This window comes from Chelonia mydas, chromosome 8 (genome assembly GCF_015237465.2).
Source record: "Chelonia mydas isolate rCheMyd1 chromosome 8, rCheMyd1.pri.v2, whole genome shotgun sequence".
Classification (NCBI taxonomy): Eukaryota; Metazoa; Chordata; order Testudines; family Cheloniidae; genus Chelonia; species Chelonia mydas.
Window position 1 is genome coordinate 77,172,155 of NC_057854.1, and position 23,517 is coordinate 77,195,671.

At 41.0% G+C, this 23,517-nt stretch overlaps 1 protein-coding gene across 2 annotated transcripts in view; it reads left to right on the forward strand.

The window, feature by feature from the left end:
• COL24A1 (collagen type XXIV alpha 1 chain) overlaps positions 1–23,517 on the forward strand; it is a 235,788-nt gene that overhangs the window by 193,183 nt on the left and 19,088 nt on the right. For both annotated transcript variants that reach the window (XM_037906297.2, XM_043552998.1), the window contains exons 43-53: positions 512–565; positions 1,408–1,461; positions 1,587–1,640; positions 4,869–4,922; positions 6,737–6,844; positions 12,442–12,549; positions 13,719–13,826; positions 13,918–13,971; positions 15,156–15,218; positions 16,381–16,434; positions 18,113–18,148. In XM_037906297.2, coding sequence (XP_037762225.1) covers positions 512–565; positions 1,408–1,461; positions 1,587–1,640; positions 4,869–4,922; positions 6,737–6,844; positions 12,442–12,549; positions 13,719–13,826; positions 13,918–13,971; positions 15,156–15,218; positions 16,381–16,434; positions 18,113–18,148 — 747 coding nt within the window. The remainder of the gene's footprint in view (positions 1–511; positions 566–1,407; positions 1,462–1,586; positions 1,641–4,868; positions 4,923–6,736; positions 6,845–12,441; positions 12,550–13,718; positions 13,827–13,917; positions 13,972–15,155; positions 15,219–16,380; positions 16,435–18,112; positions 18,149–23,517) is intronic.

Below are 23,517 nucleotides of genomic sequence, written 5' to 3' on the forward strand. Positions count from 1 at the left end.
AGAGTTTCACTATAGGCAGGTTCATTATAAAACAGGATCCATCTGTACCTAGTGGTCCCTGTCATTTGTTTTCTTTACATATTAATCATGGTAATGGCACCTTCCTATAATCTTCTGCAATTTGAATCAAATAATCCCTTCAAATTAAAAAAAAAAAGTTAGGGTCACATTCTGATCTTACTTACCTGGGTGTAAATCTGGAGAGATTCCTTGGATATCAATAGAATTATTCCAGATTTGCAGCTGTGGGAGGTTAGAAACTTGGACTGGGGTCTTCATTTACAATATATTTTTGACAGTGAGGTGTTGCATGTATTAATGTAATACATATTTGTTTTAGAAATAGTTCATTTTTATTCTGTGAACTTAGCTGATTTTCTAATTTGACAGTATGTAGATTTTGGTAACCTCACAGCTGGGTGGTTTGTTCTGAAGGAAAGGCCCAGATGTATTGTTACTGCAGCAGTATTTTAATCAGCCATTAAACTCTGCTCTTTGGTTGTCTCTCTAGGGTCCTAGTGGTGAACGTGGAGATAGAGGGGAACCTGGTGATGAGGGATTCAAGGTAAATACCACTTGCTTTGTAAAGCAGTAAAACAAAATTGCTGTTCTCTTGCGCGGCCACGTGAGCGTGCTGATGCTTCACCTGTATTGATTAGTTCTTAGTGTAAATTTATACTGTATTGAATAAACTAATAAATTTGTCTGGAATTGCAAACACTATTATTTTGTAACTCTCATTCTAATAATGATGTGTATGTTTTATGCAGTTTTCCTACAAATATGCTGTAACCTCACTATAACAAACACTCAATTACAATTGCTACTGTTGTGGTGTCAGCAAAACAAAAAGACGCAGTCCCTGACAGAAAGATCTTACACACACAAAACAGATCAGACCTATAATAAAGCAATAAACCAAGTATGAGCCAATCTCTCAAGAAAGCAGAAAAGTTTAAACAATGTATAATTCCCTCCCATGGTGAGTGTGGTGTAGGGATTGTCACGAAGAAAGGGTCACTAAGGGCTTGATTCGATGAGGCACTGAACAGCCTGAATTCCATTTACCTCAGTGGAATTGAGGATTTTCAGGGTACGTCTACAGTGCAAGAAATCGCCCATGGCAGCAAGTGTCAGAAGTTGGGTTAACTGACTTGGGCAGTGGGTCCCCGCGCCCTTTGTCAGGTTTCAGAGCCTGGGCTCCAGCCTGAGCAGGACCATTTACAGTGCTATTTTTAGGCCCATCGTGTGAGCCCAAATCAGTTGACCCAGGCTCTGAGACTTGCTACCGCGGGTTATTTTGCAATGTAGATATATCCGCAGCCCCTGCCAGGAGTGGGCTTCAGAAGAAAATGATCAGCTCATCAGAGTTATCTCTGCAGTGATATTTATGTTTTCTGTTTCTAGGGTCACACAGGGCTTCCAGGTCTAAGAGGAGCAATTGGACAACAAGGGCCTCCAGTAAGTGTTCCAGGCAGTTAGCTGTATGTATTGTGCTTCTGTATTTGTTATTGAAAATAATTTATTTCTCTCCTACCTTAATGGCCAATTGTTGTTTGCTTGTGTTTTTTCTGTTCTTTCTAAAGGGTGAACAAGGTGAATTGGGAGAACAAGGACCAAAGGGAGAGAGAGGATCAGAAGTAGGTGGAAAAAAAAAAAAAAAGAAAACTCCACTTTATTGTAATTCTTTTGTGTTTGCAATTGTAACAACCATTATTGTCCACAGAAGGCACAGTGAAGTTTTTAAATCATAAGGCTCCTTTCAAGAACAAAGTATGATTTATAGCTGTTGCGCTGAAAGATGACTGTAGTATTTGTCTTCATGTTCTATTTTAACATAAAGTCTTATGACTTCCTGACACTTATTGACACTCTACACCTTGTTAAGTCCTTACAAACACAAACCCAATGGACCTGATTGCTACCTAAAACCATACAGAGATGGATAGGATAGTTGTCCACTTGTGTGACTTGAACAGGGTCCCAGTCAAATTAGGTACACTTCATTTGTATTTTTCCGAAGAATTCCCTGTGCTCACTAGACTTTTCTCTATAAAAGATTTCAAATTAGGCCAGATTCAAGATGCCAACTTATTTTGGAGTTGGTTGATTTTTAGCCCTAATTACTTGATGTACATCTCTTTTTGCCATATTTTATTACAACATATTTATATTTCCAAATATTTTAGGAACTGTTAATGTGTATTCACCTAAGTTTCAACACTTCCTTTAAGGCACCACTCTGAGTTGGAGGCAGTGAAGAGTTTTACCACTCCAGAGCACAATGTGTTCTGAAGCTCCCACAATGTGCCGGAGGAATATGCCCACTTCTACATCCCTTACCATGCATTTCACTGGCTGAGTTGGAGTGGGCTGGGGTTAGGGTTAGAGGGTAGAGAAAATGTCACCCCCACCCTCTCCCAAATAGTATTAGCTAGGAGCAGTCATTGCTCTCAAAGGTCTACAATGGAGGCTGACCACCTGTACACAGGTCACAATGATTAAGTTCCTTTAGTGTTTCCTCTTTCCCATGCCCACACAAGGGCCTGCCCCAATCTGGCTCCTGTGTGATACCTATGTGCTGTATGAACTTTATTAAGAATCAGATATCAGAGTCAAATACAATTCTGAAATATTGGGATTGCTTTTTCCAGATATTAGGCTTATAGAAAAAAAGATGTGATAATTTTCCTGAAAATGATTGACAGTGCCATGATGGAAATTTTTGAGGCATCATACAATTATATTGGTGTTGAGACTAAAATGATCCTGTTTCTGTTTCATCCCTTAAGGAGAAAAATAGTATGAAATGGAAAATTACCAAAAATTCACAATAACCTAAGATAACAAATAAGTACTACTTGATAAGTATTTTTACCCTGAAGTGGTGAAAAGCCTTTAAAAATTTACTTCTTCTCAAAATACTTGAATGTCCTTTTTATGTCCTTAAATGGAAGTCCATTTGACAAACTAGCCCTGTACAAACACCCAGAATTACATAACGCTGATCCATCTGATGAAATAATCTGTAAAGAAAGCCCAATCAGACTGTATAGTATGTACATTCAGAATGGCTGGGCTTTAGACTGAGGCCTGGAAGTATGCAATATGCTACAAAACAACAGCACACTAATGACAGAGCAAGTCTTGAAGGAAAATATTTATATTTGATCTTTTCACCAGTAATACTTTGTCCTCATGGTGTACTGCAAATTGCTTAAAGTATTTCACACTTTGCCATTGGGTGACTTTTATTGGCTTCTAATATTTTTAGAAGGATTAGAATAAAGATGATTTGTAATCTGTATTCCCATTGCAATTTAAATGGGATGGATATTAGTGATTTGTCCCAAAACTCCCACTGTCACCCTACAATCCTGCTGCAAATAAACCATTTTCGGTGTATAGGTGATCATCTGGATCAGATTGGAAATGGGCATTAATGCATAATGAACACACTAAATCCTCATATACCAGTACCAACATGAAACCTCTCTTATGCATTCCGATATACTGACTTTGAGAACATATGCACACTGTAGGACAAAAACAGTCATCCCTCAACCCTCTCCCTGGGGAAAACTTCCATTATATTAGTCAGAAAATACTCCCCAGCAAGAAATCTCCATATGCCAATTTGGAGCCAATATTCAGCCTGGAACAAAACTTTACAGCTTAACGTCTTATAAAGTCTTTACAGCCTAAAGTCTTATAAAAAAGCAGGTTAATAATAGAAACATTGACACAACCTTAGCGCCTGTGGTGTGAATAGTGCTGCTGTAAATAAGTTTTACAAGGCTAGTCACACAGAACATAAATTAACTTTTTATTTTATATGAACTCTGAAATGTTAATGAAAGCGAAACAGGGTGCTTTAAATGTATAGATTGCCGTTTTAATTGGTGGAGTTTTTGTGCGATAGTTTTATTAAGAAAAGTTATTAAATTAAACAATGGAACAGTATTTTGTTAACTTTCTGGTATTTATATTAGTTGGATGGTGGGTTTTGTATTTACCTTTATCTTTAGTTTGTTTAGACTTTATTAGGTTGAATATAGTTTTAACATAGTATGGTTATTCACTAGCCTTTATTTCTAGAAATTGTGTTAAAAATAATTTAGACCAGAAAACTTTAAAAGGTCTTTTCTACTCAGTCTATGCTGTAGTGTTGCTGTGTGCTGCTGCCGTCTACTTAGAGGTGGCTGTATTTCTAAGGTGGATGAATGATCCCTGTATATACTGTGATTATAATGGCTTTTTAAAGTTTTCTGTGTGCTTTGGGATCTTCTCAAAAGTGCTTCAGACTCATTGAAAGTCAATGGTACTTAGATGCTTTTGAAAATGGTACCCTCTCCATATAAGTAAGTTAGCTAAATCCACAGATGTCTCCACATTGGTTGCGCAATCCAAAAAGTGGGGTTTTTTTTAATTAACTGTTTATTTCATCATTCGTATTGTGTTTAGAGTTCAGATAAAAGGGAATATTCACTATGGCAAGAATCCTGTTTTCCAATACAGGCGTCAACATATACATATTCTTATTTTGTATGCTTTGCTTTTCAAAAAGAGATGAAAGTGCTATTGAAAAATGTACTTTATTACAGTGATATTGCCTGATGGCACAGAGTTACCTAAATATCTGGAATATCCTGATTAGCTCTGGTACTGTTGAAATGACCTGAAATTGTACAGTGTATTAAAGAAGAGGGGGGAAATTGTGTGCAACCACACTATGAAGTCTTTGTTTTGATTGTTGAAAATGTCATGCTTTTAGGGCCTGATCGAAAGCCAGGTGATGAAAAGATTTTCATTAGAGTCTTCTTTTATGTCTTTGATTTGACCAATTCACAAATGTTTGAAATATCTAGGGTCCCACTGGAAAAAGAGGAATGACTGGTCAAGCTGGGAAACCTGGAATTCCTGTAAGTAACAAGATTCTGCCATCTATGTTCTGTTTATATAACAGATAAACGCAAATGACGATGCATATAAAAATCAAAAGTATTCGTTGCTTGTCGTAATTTAAGGCCTGATTTTCATTTACCCTAAGACCACTTTATACTGCTTTGCCAGTCTAAATGGGACTCAAAGTGGGTCTAAATGTAATTGTCCTTAAGGTATATGAGAATCAGGCCAATAATCTTTGATGAAACACAAAATGGTATTAAATGATACTGAAAATGAACTCTCTCAGTTAATCAGCACATTGGAATGAGGTACAATTAGTGAATTATATCCTGAGGCTGCTTCCCATTTGCAAAGTTATAACTACATTCTTTGTCTGTAGAGTTTACACAGAGCATACAGTTCTTATCACCATTAACAGGGACCACCCTGAAGTTAGCTGCATTTGTTCCACGCACCCACCCACCCACGCACCCACACTCACTGATTGGCTCCCATAAATTCTCCTTCGAATGTCTACTGCCTTCAGCACTCTCCATCTGTGTGCCCATGACAAATATGGCTGACTGAGCTTCTGACCTTTCCCCACCTTTGTCACTCCATCAGACACCAGATATTAAATACACTTTCATTGAAAAGCAGTTACTCCTTTTTAAAGGAACTAATCCTTCCCCCTCTCCACAAGGAGTGAGTAGAAGAGGGAACAAGTGGATGTTCCGTAAACATTACCCAGTATACATTACAACAAGGCTATTTCTGGGTCCACTAATAAATAACACCACACCAGCACATGGTGTAAACAACTTACTAGCTTTACATATTATCATTTCTGGTAAATGAGAAGTACAACTACCTAATAGATGCTTGTCAACAAACTGCACATTCTGTGCAGAGTGGATGGACAGCATTTTATTGGATAAATGAAGTTATGAAGCAATCCTAGGAGTTTAGTTATGCCCTCTGGAGTACTGAACAGATATATATATGTAGTATCAGTAGTGCAGAACAAAGAGAACATGGGGTATGGCAGGAAAAAGGAAGGAGAAGCAGGGAAGAGAGGAGTGATGAGAGGAGGCTTCTGGGGAATTTCAAAGCATATCTCAGGCTCATTACAAGGTGCAAGTTTCTTGTACTACTAACAATTGAAGCCAAGATTTAGATGACAAATGTTTTACATATTTATATCACTGTTTAAAACACATTTTTGGATGAGGCATAGTGATCTAGTTGGAGAGGATATTTTGTATTTCTGGTGCATGCATTCACTTGGAGATAGTTGCATGAGTTCTAAGCCTCTTCCGCTAGCATATTGCAGTTTAAAGGTAAATCATATTGTTGAAAGAAATTCACTGGAGCTTTGATGAAGATGGCATGATAGCATTCAGTGAAAGCTTAACTAAGGGCTAGCAAGGTAAGTGCTGTTTAATGAGAGGTTCTCATGTGTTTTTGATACAGACATGTTTGAATTATGTAATTTCTCAATTATATAATAGCTCTAAATACTTTCAGAAATGACTTCTGACTTCTGAAGCCTTGATTGTTGGATGTCCCACCTGAGATACCTTGGACCTGATGTGCAAACAGTCACAACTCCAGCTGAAGTCACTGGGATCTGCAGGTCCTCAGCACCTCTGAAAATAAGAACCAAGGAATCTCAGGTTGTCCATCCAAACTCAGAGGCCACTTTTGAAAATGTTGATCTAGGTCACTGAGACTATTATAGTATGGCTTAGGAAATATTGTTTTGAAATCTTTTTTCTATGACTTTAGACACTGCTCATGAATATGAATAGATTAAGTAGATTCATATTCTATTTGAATTTGTTTCAAGGGAAAACCAGGCCCACCAGGGCAGAAAGGTGCTTCTGGATATCCTGGACCAGAGGGCATTCCTGGGAATCCTGGAAAGCCTGGGTTACCTGGGAAGCCTGGCTTTCCTGTGAGTAACATATACATTACCCTTCTCTATAGCCTTCTCCTCAAGAAACTTCCAAATGCTAAAGCATCCAAACAGAAGTACATGTTCTAGATTCCTTTGGCATCTTGTTAGTTATGTAATTAGAAATTAGTTATGTATTTTCTTTAATTTTTGCTTCTGGAAATCTATCTAGGATGTAAGGTTAATTTACAGAAAAGGTGATGTCAGAGGAAGTAATATTCTGTATATTTCATAACTAGTAACTAAGAGCTGAGCAAAAGATTCACATAAAAGCACAGACACTCCTCTCCTCCCCCTCCTCCCCCCCCAAATTTGGGTGGGTTCGCAATTCTGTTACCTTGAACATAGCCCAAGGTCATGAATGAGTTACAGACCTGGGCTGATGTTGTGATTCCTCACTGCCCAGTTCCGGGGTCACCCCACCTTATCTATGTTAACTTCAAGTGGGGGAACTGATGACCTGCCCGCTCACACTGAGAACCTGGGACGTTTTTCTTGTCATCGGAGTTGCTGGGTGAATAGTCTCCTACAACCCAGTATCTTTGACTACCACAAGGCAGGGGTTTCCAGCTCCCAAATCAAAGAAACTGAAGGCAACCTACCTCTGCTCTACACGCTTTACATATAAACAGAGAGAGGCTGCAGGGTTAAGGAAAAGTTCTTTTTACAGCATTGTTACAGCATTGTTGTTATGGCATAGTCATCCCGTATTCTTTCCCACAGCAGCTAGAAAAGTATTGGGAGTTCCTTAATAACTGCACTAGAGATTAAGGCATCCTAGGTAGCCCAGAGTTGCTGGGGAACTCTGGAAGAGGGGGAGCGGGGAGAGAGAGAGAGATACTGGCAATGCCAATCCTACTTTCCTATAGAGAAGATGGCAAGCAGCATTCCGCCCCGCTCAACATCTTTTATCTGTCACCACTTCTCCAAAAGGAAGGATGAAAACCCTGTTGCTAATTCTCCACCATGGAAAATTAGGCCCCATTGAAATCAATTAGACTACTTACAGTAGTAAGCACTGTGCGGGGTAGTAAGTATTGGCTGGATTGACCCATAATTTATTATGAAGATAAATTAGATTAAAGTTGGTGTAACTATTTAGTCAAGTTAATAGTTAATGAAGAACTGCTGTAAATACTGGTGTATTTGCATTTTGATGAAAAAAAACAAAAAAACAAATTAAATAACTTGTTGATGAGGGGGAAGATGCATATTACACTAGCTGTTAAAGTCTTCATATCATATTAACTGTGGAGTTATAGGGTTTATTTCAAGTGACTGTAATTCTTTGAATTTAGAGGGAACACCATAATGGATAGCTTTTTCTTATTCTTTTTAGCCTTTTCAGTAATAATTCAACATTCTTCCAGTACTTCTGAATAATGCATGTTAACAATAACATTGACATGTCTCTACTTAAGAGATATTTTAAACACAAGTTAGCCACATAAAATAGAGAGAGCAGAACATTTGTTATGAAAGCACAGCAGTTCATCAGGCTGGGAACCAGAGTAACATATTGAAAGGCTGTGGGAGCCACTCTTGGAAACCTGCTCTATTAATAGAAATGATGAATGGAACTACATATGAAAAAGATATTCTGCGTTTGCTTCTAAATGACATCATAATGAACACTAATTACAGATGAGGAGGGCATCTTTCCATTCATTTTTTTAAACATGACATAGGCATGTTCTTTTGGTTTAACTCCATACACTCAACAGCATGTTTTTCATTAAAAATTGTTACTCTTCTGTACAGTCTGGGGTACCAATATATTTTAGTAGCAAATGTTCTTGATGTGGTAAATTTATTTTTATATTCATCCTTTTTGTAAACAATAATGCTAATGGTATTAGTACGTTTGGCATTTATAAATAAGCATGTTGAATTTGAATGGCTCTGAAAGACACTATGAGAAAAAGGCGCTGTCTTTTTATTATGTGGAGAGCCTCCTACACACACAAATGTTTCAAGGCTGAACAGTCTTTTCAGTACATCTGCAATCAATGAGTCTGACATCTTGTTTTCATCAAGAGGAGTTCCTTATTATACGCTTGTGATCTCTTGAATTCTCAGACCTAATTAAAAAGAAAACAACATATCTATGGAAAGATCATACATGTGTCATCCAAGGATGAGCCCAAGCAGTCATTTGCTATTACTAACACTGATCAGGGCCCTGACCCTGCACATTTTAAACTGTAATCAAGCAAAAACAGCTATGGGTCAGATCCAGATCCCATTTTATTGGTGTGGGGTTAGTTTTAGATAGATGATTCCATCACTAATATAAACAAATTTGTATGATCCACACTACCCTTGAACAGGAGAAGTGAAAGCAGCCACTGGGATGTCAGTAAAGCGGTTTTGAAATATGCAGTTATATGGAAGATCATTCTGCTGGTCATCAATGTCCAGACTCAATCTGCAGTCCTGCAACTGACCACGCACATGGGGACTTCAGTGCCAGCAGGGAGCCCCACTGATTTCATGTTGATTCACTTCACAGTTCTCAGTGCCTTTATCCAGGCCTGCGGAGATGATTCTCAGAGTAAACATTGAGAGCAGGGAGGTCTAATCACAAAATCAGGGGCACCATTTGTGGGGGGAGGAGGGGACTCCTGCCCCCACCCTGAGTTTTGTATGGGTGGTATGCTCCCAAACGGAGCTCTTAACTACAGCACAACATTAGTGTGCAGTGTGAGTTCTGCAGAGGAGAGGTGCTGCTCCCAGCTTGTGCCCCTGGGGCAGGGAGTCAGTATTTTGTTTACAGACAGAGGCAGGGTGATTACGATAAGAAAGGGCTGGCAATTAAATTAAGGATCTGGAAGTGATTAGATGAACCTGTAAAACAGGAATCCCTGGTGCGGGTGAGGAGTGTTAAAGAGAGAACGTAGGGGACTCAGAAAAATTACGGCCAAGCCCTCTAAGCCAAGTTTACATTCTGAAAAGAGGGAGATTTGAGGGGCATAGGTCAAAAGAAGGGGCCAAAACCCAGGGAAGGGCTAGCAGTGGTATAGAGAAGTTCCCACTCTACCTGTGGTACTTATGTGGCCCCATCACTATAGCATCTGAGCGCCTCACAATGTCTAACCTATTTCTCCTCACAGCCCCTCTGTGAGGTCGAGCAGTGCTGTTATCCCCACTGTACAGAGGGGGAACTGAGGCACAGAGAGACTAATGGCCAGATTTTCAAAGGTATTTAAGGACCTAGTGGGATTTTCAAATGCCTAGCTGCATCTTTGGGTGCCTAAAAACCTTTGCAACTGATCACCAGTTGGCAAGATCAAATTGGACAAATGCACAATTTTGCCAAAAAAGTGGGGTGCAATCCCTAGCAGTGCACGGAGGAACGTGCAGGGGGGTGAGCGGCAATGCCAGCCCCATGCAGGAGGGAGGGCTCAGGAGAGCGGCTCAAGCTAGGCTGGCCCCGTGTGGGCGGCAGGGGGCACTTGGGCTGGCCCTGCATGAGGGGGAAGGAAGAGTACCTTGGGCTGGCCCAGGGAGGCTTGGGCCAGCCATGTCTAGAGGTGGGAGGCCTTTGGCTGTCCCCGTGGGGTGTCCTATTTTCTCTTTGGGAAAATATGTCACTCTACTCAGGGCTAGCTTCCTATCCATTGGACCAGCCTATCTCTCTGCTGCATGCTGCAAAAAAAAGAGGACTCTGATAGATGGGAACAAAACCAAGAAGGCCAGTTCTCTGAGACTCCAGAAAACAGTCACAAGTGATTAGGAAGCATGGCTGACAACATGTAAAGCATCACAGAGGTCAGGAAGGATGAAGAGAGAATGAGAGGAGATTACTTGATCCACAGTAGGTGGTAGGTTCTGCCCCAGGCTGGGCTGTACGGCAATGGCTGCTGTGCAATTTTAGATTTTAACTGAAAACCATTTTGTTTTGTCATTTTTTGTTCTGCGTTCGAGAAAAGGAAGGAATGAGAAAGTGTTCTTTGAGTTCAAAGTGTTTACGCCTGAAATTCTTAGGCAGCTATATTGAGCTGTATCCTGGCCAATTCCAGAACAAAGAACAGAAATTCCATCCACAGAGTCCATAAAGTCAACGATTATTGTCATGATTTGTATTATTCACTGGGCACCATCTGTGTGCTCAGCACTGTTCAAAATATGCCAGAAAATGTAATCCCTGAGCCAATGTGTATAAGATGTGTAGCCCTGGATAAGATGGCTCAGATATTTAAGTATGAAGTATATAGTTATTGAGCTCATGTTAATATCTGTGAGTGGAAGCACTTATGGCAATAAAAATGTTACTTGATTAAGGACTAGAAGATTTGACCCTCCAACTTTCTTTCAAGAGGAAGAGCTGCCCAGAGGTCCTGTGCCTGTTTATTTTCCTTTCCTGCCTACAGTGGCCCTGGTATACCTTGGAAGTCTCATTTGTTTCCTCATCTTTAAAATGTGGAATTTTCTTGGTGTTTAGTTTTAAATACTTTCCTGTGAAAATTGCAACTCAGTCACTGTAGCGTTGTGTTTAAGAGCCTTCTAGGAAGTAACTATCCTTTGCAGTGTTGCCAATTCTCATGATTTTGTCTTGAGTCTCATGATAATTATTGTTTTCCTTAAAGCCCCAGCTCTTGGAGTCAAGTGGATATGTGATGATTTCAGCTTTCATTATTACAAAAAAATGAAGTTTCTAGCCCTTGTGGCTGTGGAGAAAGCTTTAAAGCATGACCCCAGCGCACCTTAAAGGCTCAAAAAGCAGAAGGCAAATAAAAAGAACACCAAATCTATTATTTTTACATAATCTCATTATTTTAAAGCCAATCTCTTGATTTTGGGTGAGCCTGATTCATGATTTTTGAACACTTGATGTTGGCAATACTGTGAAAGTGACTTGAAAGTGTCAGTTTCACTCCCGTTTAAAGTCTGTTTTTAGTCTATTATTTGTAGTGGGTTAACACCCCTAGAGCCCAAAGCAGATGCAGTATAAACTCATGGGGTCTTGCCCTCGTAGGATGTTTCCAAAAGTTAAATGATCTATTTCAAGCCTGATAAACTGCAAAAAAATGATAGAAAGTAATTAGATTTTTCTACAATTGTTTCAACTGTAGTATTCAAGAGTTAGTAACAAAGTAAGAATATACCTTAAAATTTTAAACCTAACCAGTGTCCCTTAAGTGACTTGATATAAGATGTCAGAACATGTTAGTATTAGAGCTAAGTGAGTCTAATATTTATTTAATTTTTGTTCTTTATATAGGAATTAGATACAGTGCTCCTGTCTGCAAATTTCTGAATTATTATCTGCAAAAAGACCTAGAGTTTTCAGGTGCCTAAGTAGCCCCTGGAATCGCAGTTAAAGTTGCCCCTCCTCCAAGTCTGAAATGGTATCCCAGCACAAAATGTTGTTTTAGTTACTAAGAACAAGTTTATTTATTGAGTAATCTCAATATGTTTTACAGCTGTATACTATTGTCTAGCTGTATGCGCATATACAGAGATGTGATATAAATATATACACAAATATATAAACAGCATTGACTGAACATTAAAATGTGTGCCTGCTTTAGTGTGCAATGGAAATGCTGCCAATGGCTGTTCTGATTGTAATCTGTTGTTCTTGACTTGTTAAGGGTAATAAAGGAAGCCCAGGAATAGCAGGGCTGGCAGGGTATCCTGGAACTCGGGGAGCAAAGGGATTGCCAGGCATGCCAGGTATCAGTGGAGAACCAGGACTAAAGGTACTGTGCATGATATTTTGTTATGCTTGTCAGATCCAGTATTGTTGACATTCCTTAATCTTCATCTTAATCTCCTATCTGACAGATTATGGGACAACAAAACGCCTTTTAATAACACTAATGTTAATATCAAACACACATTTGAAATGTAAGACTGCAGATGGGGCTGGTATAATTTTTCTTTTCTTTCTCACTTTTATAAAAACAGAGCAAATTAATCTGGCTTTGGAGCGCCAGTTCCCATCCACCAGCATTTTACTTCCAACACCAAGAACCATTCAAAATTCATCTATCTGGCCCCTTACTAATACAAGTTTTAGAGTCAAATCCTTTAGTCTTACTGAGGCAAACTTCCCCTGACTGACATAGGAGTTTTGCTGGAGTATGTCCTGCATGATTTGTCCTGTGAAGCAATCCGTTAACATTTGATTGCAATACTTTCAAGCGTAAGGCCCAATCTGGGAAGGTGGCAGGCATCTCTGAGCTTCAATGGAAGTCCAGGGTGCTCAATATCTCACAGGACCAGACGCTTTCTTCTTGAGCCCAACATCCCAAAAGGAGTAAACAATTTGAGAGAGCTCCATTTTCCAGGCAATTCCAGATACCACAGTAACATGTTTTGATCCATCAACTAATGTGAAACTAACTAGAAGTAAACTGAAGCAAGTGCCAACAAAGCTACCACCACTCATTGGGAGTGGAAGTTGTTTTGTTAACAGGAGAACTCTTTCCTGCCGACAAACAGCAGCTACACTGCGTGCCTTTTAGCAGCACAGCTGTAGTGGTACAGCTGTGTCACTAAAAGGTGCATAGTGTAGACATAGCCTGTTCCTGCCCTGAAGAGCTGACATTCAAGGAACAGACAATGGGAGAGGAGAGGGATACAACTCACCGGCAAAGTTGTCAGAGTGATGTTTTGTGTCCCCAAGTCAAACAACAATCAAGCAACGTTTGTCTTTTAGTGAAAGGAATAATTACTAGAAAATATTCCTGAAAGAAAAGTAGTGAAATACTGTACAATTGTTTGAAAGAGATAGTGAAAAAGCTTGTTGCTATATAAAAGCTGTTTAGCTACATAATTCTTTTCTGACACACGTTCATTGAGGAGTTAATCTTTTAGCTGTTCTGTTGCAATTATAAGGTAAGATGCATTATCTGTCTCTCCACAGGGTGAGCAAGGGCTTCAGGGTCATACAGGAAAACCAGGTAAAAGAGGCCTTCCTGGGGTACAAGGTGATCAAGGCCCACCAGGAGATCCTGGACTGAAAGGGAAGACTGTACGTATCTACCATGGATGACGCAAAACAATATTCTAACAATTCAGTCAGCAACATGTAATAATAACCAACATGCCTGCTAATATTACAGGGAGAACTTGGAGATCAAGGTTTGATGGGGTTTCAAGGATTCCCAGGTCCAAAAGTACGTGTGCATCTTTTTTTTTTTATTAGAGTTTAAGCCATTTGCAAAGAAAGATGGGGCAATTTTAATTGGTTTTAAATGTATCCAGAACTGTGAGAGTGTTTCCTTGCTCACAGCTCCAAGCCCCTTTCAGCCAGCACTCAGCCCAAAAGCTCTCTCTCTCTCTGGCTTTTCTTAGGGCCATGCTCTTGGTGCTTGTCCAGGCTGTGTCTGGCTTTCTGCACTTTCTCTTGGTATGTTTACACTGCAGTTAGACACCTGTGACTGGCCTGTGCCAGCTGACTCAGGCTGAGAGTTTCAGACTAAGAGGCTGTTTAATTCCAGTATAGATGTTCAGGCTACAGAATAAGCTCTGGGACCCTAGAGCCCAGGCTGTAGCCTGAGCCTCACATCTACACCACAATGAAACATCCCCTTAGCCTGAGCCCCACGAGCCTGATTTAGCTGGCAGAGGCCAGCTGCAGGCTTTTAATTGCAGTGTAGACATGCCCTCTGTGTCTGTTTCGATGGTGTTTCTCCTGCTTCTCTTTCTCTCATGCACACACCTCTGTTACAATACCCACCTAAGCCCCTCTCCTACATAGTGTCAGATACCTGTGTTTGGGGTGGAGGCCTCTACTATTTCATATAGGAACTTAACTGTTTCTTACAGCTATCTTAAATAAAGGGCAGCAGTTACATCCCCCAGCTTCCATGAGTTTTAGCTTAACCCAGAACAGTAATATTCTGAGCCCTGGTCTACACTACCAACTTATGTCAATATAACTACATTACAACTACAGAAAAACCACACCCGAGAGACGTAGTTATACCAACCTAACCCCCAGTGTAGGCAGCGCTATGTCGGCAGGAGGACTTCTTCCATTGCCATAGCTACCGCCTCTCAGGGAGATGGAGTACCTATGCCAATGGGAGAAGCTCTCCCATTGGCATAGGTAGCATCTTCACTAAGTGCTACAACAGTGAAGCTGCCACCACTGCAGTACTGTAAGTGTAGACAAGCCTGGAGTCAGTTTGTTTAATGTTTTCACTTTGATTGATCTTAGCAAGTATCATGCTTCCACTTTCCATACTGTTTTTTCTGAGAAAAATAATTGCTTACGTACAGTAGTTTTGGCTGATAGTGGCTAGATTTTAATCTGTCAGATGTTCAGGTGGTTTAAGCTTTTTATTTTTATTTTTAGGGTCCTGATGGGGACATTGGTTTGGTTGGAATTCTGGGTCCTAAAGGTCCTGTAGGCCAAATCGTAAGTATTATATGTAATTCTACAAAATAGTTTTCACAATACTGTTTAGTTGGTGCATCTTCATTTTCTATAGCCTTTTCACGTAGAGCTCTGTAATCAGATTGAATGAGCTAAATAACTCCCTTTTTCTTCATAGCAAACTAGAACGTTTAGTCAAATGCCCACCTCTCAGCTGCTAGAAAGGGCCAAACTCTGCCTCTGAAGGGCAAATTTGGCCCCGGGAATAGTTAATTCAGATGTCACATTTAGGAATTATTCCTTTTAACTGAAGGGTAACTAAACTGAATTAGCTGCTTGTGTCCAACCTGTGACAGCTTTTCACATTGTAATTTTCTCTCCTGTTACTCATCCAAAAATCTGGAGGCACTGCTGGGATTTATCAACAGCGGTATTTGAGGGAGGGAATATTCATCCATCGCGCAATCTGGGGTGATGGCCAGGTTGCAGCTCTGCACATCACATTGTAAAACGCTCTATTCGTCACTGCCAATGACAGGGTCTTAGCTCTTGTGATATGGGCCCTGACATCACTTCTGGGAGAGTTTGATTAGCTGGTGTCTGAGATAACCAGCTTGAGAGACTTATTTTTATAGCTGTTTTCTCTTCCTGATCATCAGTATACAGGACAGACAGTGCTTCTGAGCTATTTGCCCAAAAGGAGCTTTATCATTTACCAGAATGAAACAGGAAAATACCTCTGTTAGCAGTGTTCACTAGTTGTCTTATATGATTATTTGTGGGTTGCCATATACCTCAGGATGTGGCTGACGGTAGCTCAAAACAAGGAATATTTGGCTTTTGGGTAAATAAAAGACTTCATTTACCATGGTTTTAGTGCTCTGACTTTCATAGCGATATAAAGGCTCTCCAAACACATACAAATACTTACTGATTATTAAAGTAATTATCTGGTTCATTGCCTGTTGATAGTCTTCAGAAAGCCAGCATTGACATGGCACTTTGAATACATATGGAATCCTGTGTTGTTTCATTACTGTGCTGTTGAAAGTTTTAGGCCTATAATTATGCATGGAGGCATAGTATGGTGTTATTTAAATATAAATACAGTTATTTGAAGACTGAGTAATCTTAAAAGAGAGTATGTGTTTTTCCTGGGATTTTATTCATGTTGAAATCCTGTAAATCCTTTGTTTGTTTACAGGGATACACTGGCCCCATTGGTCAAGAAGGCATAATAGGCCCAACAGGCAAACCTGTAAGTTTAAGTCCTTAGGTTTCCCTTTACATTTCACATTATTCGTTAGGATGTTCTTTCATCCATGTGTTTAATTATGTCTTAATAGAAGATTTTTACAACTTAAGTAGCAGCTAGCAAGACTATTTTCATATTACACCATATCCACACACTACTGTATGTGACTCTAATCTAAGTAGAGCAAACTAAAAGATGGCAAGAGTCATTGGAGTGAACCAGTTCTCTTCTTTGACAATGCAGTACACATAGGGTGAGATTCCATGCTGCTCCTCTCATTGGCTCAGCACAGATTTTGTAACCCACAGGGAGGAGGTGCCGTAGTGGCTTCAATTCGTCTTTGTATTCTCCCAGTCCTGGAGAGGACCTATCATAATACAGACAGCCTGTGGGCCTGTGTAAATTAAGGCAGCCTGCTTGGGTTGTCCTCTGGCCCAAAGTGCTGCCTAGAATCTCTGTGCTGCTGTGGCCCTACCCACATTCAATTCTTCCTGCCCCTAGCGCCATCTCCAGCACACACTTTATGCCAGGGCTAGCAAAGGGGACCTTAAGGAGGCAGCCTTATGGCTCTCTCATCAGTTCCTGTGCTGGAGAATCCTCTCCTGGCCAGATATGAGGCTTTTAGGGCCCCTTTACACCCTCTCATGGCACAGAGGGGCAGGAGCAGAAGTGAGAATCTCACCTGATATCTCTATGAAGTTGGAATAAAGATCAGCAAAATAATGTTTATATACAGTAGTTAATATTTAGTATTTGTAACAAGTATGTAACTGGAGTGAAGAAAGAGAAGGGAAATAGGATTAGAACATTCTTGGCCCTTGTTGAGAAAAAGGCCATACCAGCAAAGTACAATATTTGCATTCCTTTTTTTCCCCAGCAAAAGTAAAGATGACAACTCTTACTCTAGAATTTTTCTCCACAATTGTATGAAGATTGTTAATGTGCTTCATAAAAGCCAGACAGTCTGTCATTGTAATAAATAAAAAGATTGAGCTGTGACTCATTTTCACACATCGGTGTGTATCCAACCATCAAGATCCAAAATTCTATGCACATCAGATTAATTGCTAGATTAACATTTTTGGAGACACAGTATGAATGCAAAACTGGCCAAGAACATAATATAGGCAAAGAAGAGATAGCTAATCTGCCTGTAGTTGGGAATTAATAATCATCATGTATATCTTTGATGACAGCAGTAAAAGTAGATGTGGAAATACCCATAGAACGTCACATGGAATTAAATGGATTTTCTCACTTGAAGATAGTATATAGTTTAATTCACAGCATTATGATGGCTTAAGCACTGAACCCCAGTGATGGTGGTTTAAACATGCTGCAAGATTTAGCTAAACAAACAGCTAAACAGGGCAAAACTGACTAAAAGAAAAATAATATTAACCATTTTCAAAAAGAGCAAAAAATGGAATTACAAACTGAAAAGATAAAAAACAAAATATATAGATCACAGATCATGTTCATGTAACTCCTTGTCTAATCTATAATCTATGTATCTATAGTACAAACTGTGGCCGCAGTCCTGCAACATTTGTACACATGAAGCAATTAATATTAAAAGGACTGCTGATGTGAGTAAGTAACTCACGTGTATATGTTTTTGCAGGTTCAGGTCCTAAAATATTACAAAGTGCACTGGATTAACAGTCTCTGTTTCTTTCAGGGATCCAGGGGTGAAAAAGGCTCCAGGGGTGAAATTGTAAGTCTAAACATTGTTTGTATATTTATTTTTTGGCTGTGTCTTGCCATGAGAGTACTGTGACAGCAGCACTGCCTGGTGCTCCCACAGTATTCCCAGCTAGAGTTGGGCAGGAGACTGTATTCCAGTCCTGGGGGAAATTTTGAGATTTTAAAACATTTTCACATCCTGAATTGGGATGAAATGACAAAATCTCTAAATTTTTTGTGAACCAACAATCCAAAACTACATTCAGTTCAGGCCAATTGAAACGTTTCATGTCAATAATTTTGAAACACTTTGTTTTGATTTTTACCTTTTTAAAACATTTTTCTTGTTATAAATTAACTTAAATTTCAAAACAAAAAATCAGTACTTTTCATTTAAAAAATGTTGAAACAGGATGTTCTGAAGATTTCAAACCATTTTTTCAATGGTTTGAAATCGGAAAGTCACTGCCACTGTCCCCCAAAAAGTTTCAGTTTCAATGAATCGGCATTTTTTAATGGAAAAATGTTTTATCAGCAAATTCGTGACCAGCTCTATTCCCAAATGCTCAGTGGCTGGCTGTGATGCCTTTCCATTAGTATAACAGCTGACACATGCATGAATATGCTGCCCATGGACACAGACCTTGTTGACTCTGGTCATAAAATAATTGTATATTTAAAATGTATCCCAGTTAGGAATTGAGCCTACAAGGCCTCTTGTCACTCTAGTACAGGGGTGGGTAAACTACGGCCCATGGGCCGCATCTGGCCCTCGAGCTCCCGCCAGGGAGTGGGGTTGGGGGCTTGCCCCGCTCCTGCACTCCAGCCGGGGAGTGGGATTGGAGGCTTGTCCCGCTCCATGTGTGCCGTGGCTCTGCACAGCTCCTGGGAAGCAGCTGGCATGTCCCACCTCTGGCTCCTACGTGTAGGGGTAGCCAGGGGGCTCCGCATGCTGCCCCGCCCCAACGGCCAGCTCTGCAGCTCCCATTGGCCAGAACCATGGCCAATGGGAGCTGCAGGAGCAGCGTGTGCCAACAGGGCAGCTTGCAGAGCCGCCTGGCTGCACATCCACATAGGAGCCAGAGGGAGGGACATGCTGTCGCTTCTGGGAGCTGCGTGAGGTAAGCACTGCCCGAAGCCTGCACCCCTGACCCTCTCCCTCCTGCCCTCCGAACCCTCGGTCCCAGCCTGGAGCCTCCGCACCCAAACTCCCAGCCTCACCCCGGAGCCCTCTCCCGCACCTAACCTGAACCCCTCATTTCTGGCCCCACCCTGGAACCTGCACCTCCAGTTCAGAGCCCATACCCCCACCACACCTCAACCCCCTGCCTAAGCCCAGAGCCCCCTCCCATACTCTGAACCCCTCTGCTTTGCCTGCAGCCACCTCCTGCACCCCAAACCCCTCACTTCTGCTCCCCCTCCGCAGACCCCACACCCTCAGCCGGAGCCCTCACCCCCTCCCGCACCCCAAGCTCCCATTTCATTAACATTCATGGCCCGCCATATAATTTCCATACCCAGATGTGGCCCTCAGGCCAAAATGTTTGCCCACCCCTGCTCTAGTAGCTGATACTCTAATCCCTGTGCCACAGCACTACTTGTGAATCCTATCCCTCTAGGTAATCTCACACAGAGAGACAGGAATTCACAGGCTGTGTGAGTATATGCAAAAGCAGAGGCTGAGATCATGCAGGCCAGCAACTGAACATATATGGACTGCTATAGTAGCAGCAGGCATTGTTGAAGTGGTATATACGTGATTAAGTCACTTTCCTCTTATTCTTCTCCTCCTCCTTTTTCTTCATCATCATCATCAGCATCATATTATTATTATTATTTTAGCTTTCTTAATGTCATAAACGTCCAAAATATCTAACTAAGATGCACTGCATTGCATTGAGCATACAAGAAATTGCCTACTAACAATGACCATGTAGAGTCTGTTGTCCATTGCCACAATAGATATATATGTGTGTGTGTGTGTGTGTGTATAGTATAATATATATAAATTCTTATAATGATTTGGAATGCCAGTGTTTTCCAGTAACTAACCTATGTAACCTTATTCCTTTTACTCTCGTTTTCCCTCTCCTCTTCCCTCCTATTGTTTGTCACACTTGCTTGTTAACGTCTTGTCTTAAATTAGATCATAAGTTCTTTTGGTGTCTACTTGTGTGTTTGCAGTGACCTAGCACAATGGGACCCCAATTCTGACCTAAACACTACAGAAATAGATATTTTAAAGCAATTTGGAACATTGCTGAGGGAATGTGGGCTGTGTGCTTAGCTAACTCAGAATGTGTTGATGTTCATTCTCTGAAACCATCCTTTTTTATTTTAATGCTCTTAAGGCAATTCCTAGCTGAGGGACAGAACAAATACCACAGTGCTCATTTAAGACTATTCTCTAGATATTTAACTCTCATTTCCATTCCTTCAGTTTAGGACCTGCCCCCACAGATGCCCTCTCTCTGGGCAGTGTGGAGCTAAAAGTGCCCTTGCATTTTGAAACCAGTGCAAATGCTTATTCGTCAAGAAACACTGGTTTCTATTACCTGTACTCACATTTAACACTCAATTCCTTTTTTAATGTACTCATCTCGTGAGACTCTCTTTTCAGAAGGTATAAGTGTGTGCAGTGGTATTAGTTTAAAGGCAAGTGTGAGATTAACCTGAGGGACATGAACAAGTTGTCATTAATTCCAGAAGTTGTGGGTTTGATTTCTCCCAGATCCAGATACCCCTCAGTAGATTCTTAGAATTCCAAAATAATGACAGAAGTCATTTCTATTTCTCTTGACCCAACATTGGCTAGGACTCACAGAGGCATTCTTTGGGGACAATAAACGGACCTGATTTTCTAATGGCTCACTGATGTAAAATGCTACCAAATCTTAATTTTTCACTCATGCTGATGGAAGTGTTTCTAATACCTACTGTCCATTCACTTTGCACAGATATAAATGGCTCCACAAGAGGAAAGGCAGAGGGGAATCAGGCCCATTAGTTTTTTAACAGACAGAACTAATCTGTATGGAACTTCATATAATTTCACCTCTGCCCTCCCTCATAATTTACGTGGTTGACAGTGGATTTTTTTTAAGTTCTCAGAGGTTTAAATAAATGTAAAGCATTACAAACTCACAGTAGCATCCTGTGCTTTTCCTAGTTTGAACTATAAAATGGATGGCTCTCAACATTTTATAGCACCCAGAAAGTACAGCTCTTAATAAAAGACTGTCCGCATCTCAAGGAGCTGCCAGTGTAAATGTTAGATGTGATATAATGAGTGGTGGTTAGAAACAGCGGGGAGGCAATGGGGAGATGGAGGGTGAAGGCTATAGCAATACAGTCACTTGAATCTTCAGTTTGTATATATGCACATCTTGGTGGTTCTATACATTTGTTTCGTTTTCCTTTTATAAAAAATATTTCAGGTGGTGTTAATGGCTCCCTTGTTGCAGGCATTGCAGAAGAATTGAATTTGCAGTAGGGATTTAAATGAGGAGAGGGTGTTAGCAGACATGAGGAGGGGGTTTCATGTGTAAGAGGCAGTATGAACAAAGGTGTCTCACCTCTTTGGCATTGTTAGTTAGTCACAGTAACAATAAATTAGCATATTATACCACCTTTTATGGACTTGCTCTCTAATATTCAGTACTGGAGCTAATACCGTCTACAACTTTGTGAGCACAATCATAGAATATCAGGGTTGGAAGGGATCTCAGGAGGTCATCTAGTCCAACCCCTGCTCAAAGCAGGACCAATCCCTAACTAAATCATCCCAGCCAGGGCTTTGTCAAGCCTGACCTTAAAAGGAAGGAGATTCTACCACCTCCCTAGGTAACCCATTCCAGTGCTTCACCACCCTCCTAGTGAAAAAGTTTTTCCTAATATCCAACCTAAACCTCCCCCACTACAACTTGAGACCATTGCTTCTTGTTCTGTCATCTGGTACCACTGAGAACAGTCTAGATCCATCCTCTTTGGAACCCCCTTTCAGGTAGTTGAAAGCAGCTATCAAATCCCCCCTCATTCTTCTCTTCCGCAGACTAAACAATCCCAGTCCCCTCAGCCTCTCCTCATAAATCATGTGCTCCAGCCCCCTAATCATTTTTGTTGCCCTCCGCTGGACTCTTTCCAATTTTTCCACATCCTTCTTGTAGTGTGGGGCCCAAAACTGGACACAGTACTCCAGATGAGGCCTCACCAATGTCAAATAGAGGGGAATGCTCACGTCCCTCGATCTGCTGACAATGCTTCTAGTTAAACAGCCTATAATGCCGTTAGCCTTCTTGGCAACAAGGGCACACTGTTAACTCATATCCAGTTTCTCATCACTGTAAGCCCTAGGTCCTTTTCTGCAGAACTGCTGCCTAGCCATTCGGTCCCTAGTCTGTAGCAGTGCATGGGATTCTTTCGTCCTAAGTGCAGGACTCTGCACTTGTCCTTGTTGAACCTCATCAGATTTCTTTTGGCCCAATCCTCTAATTTGTCTAGGGCCCTCTGTATCCTATCCCTACCCTCCAGCGTATCTACCACTCCTCCCAGTTCAGTGTCATCTACAAACTTGCTTAGTGTGCAGTCCACACCATCCTCCAGATCATTAATGAAGATATTGAACAAAACTGGCCCCAGGACCGACCCTTGGGGCACTCCACTTGATACCAGCTACCAATGAGACATGGAGCCATTGATCACTACTCACTGAGCCTGATGATCTAGCCAGCTTTCTATCCACCTTATAGTCCATTCATCCAGCCCATACTTCTTTAACTTGCTGGCAAGAATACTGTGGGAGACCGTATCAAAAGCTTTGCTAAAGTCAAGGAATAACACATCCGCTGCTTTCCCCTCATCCACAGAGCCAGTTATCTCATCATAGAAGGCAATTAGGTTAGTCAGGCATGACTTGCCCTTGGTGAATCCATGCTGACTGTTCCTGATCACTTTCCTCTCCTCTAAGTGCTTCAGAATTGATTCCTTGAGGACCTGCTCCATGATTTTTCCAGGGACTGAGGTGAGGCTGATTGGGCTGTCGTTCCCCGGATCCTCCTCCTTCCCTTTTTTAAAGATGGGCACTACATTAGCCTTTTTCCAGTCGTCCGGGACCTCCCCCAATTGCCATCTTTGAGTTTTCAAAGATAATGGCCAATGGCTCTGAAGTCACATCCGCCAACTCCTTTAGCACCCTCGGATGCAGTGTATCCGGCCCCATGGATTTGTGCTCGTCCGGCTTTTCTAAATAGTCCTGAACCACTTCTTTCTCCACAGAGAGCTGGTCACCTCCTCCCCACGCTGCGCTGCCCAGTGCAGTAGTCTGGAAGCTGAACTTGTTCGTGAAGACAGAGGTAAAAAAAGCATTGAGTACATTAGCTTTTTCCACATCCTCTGCTGAAT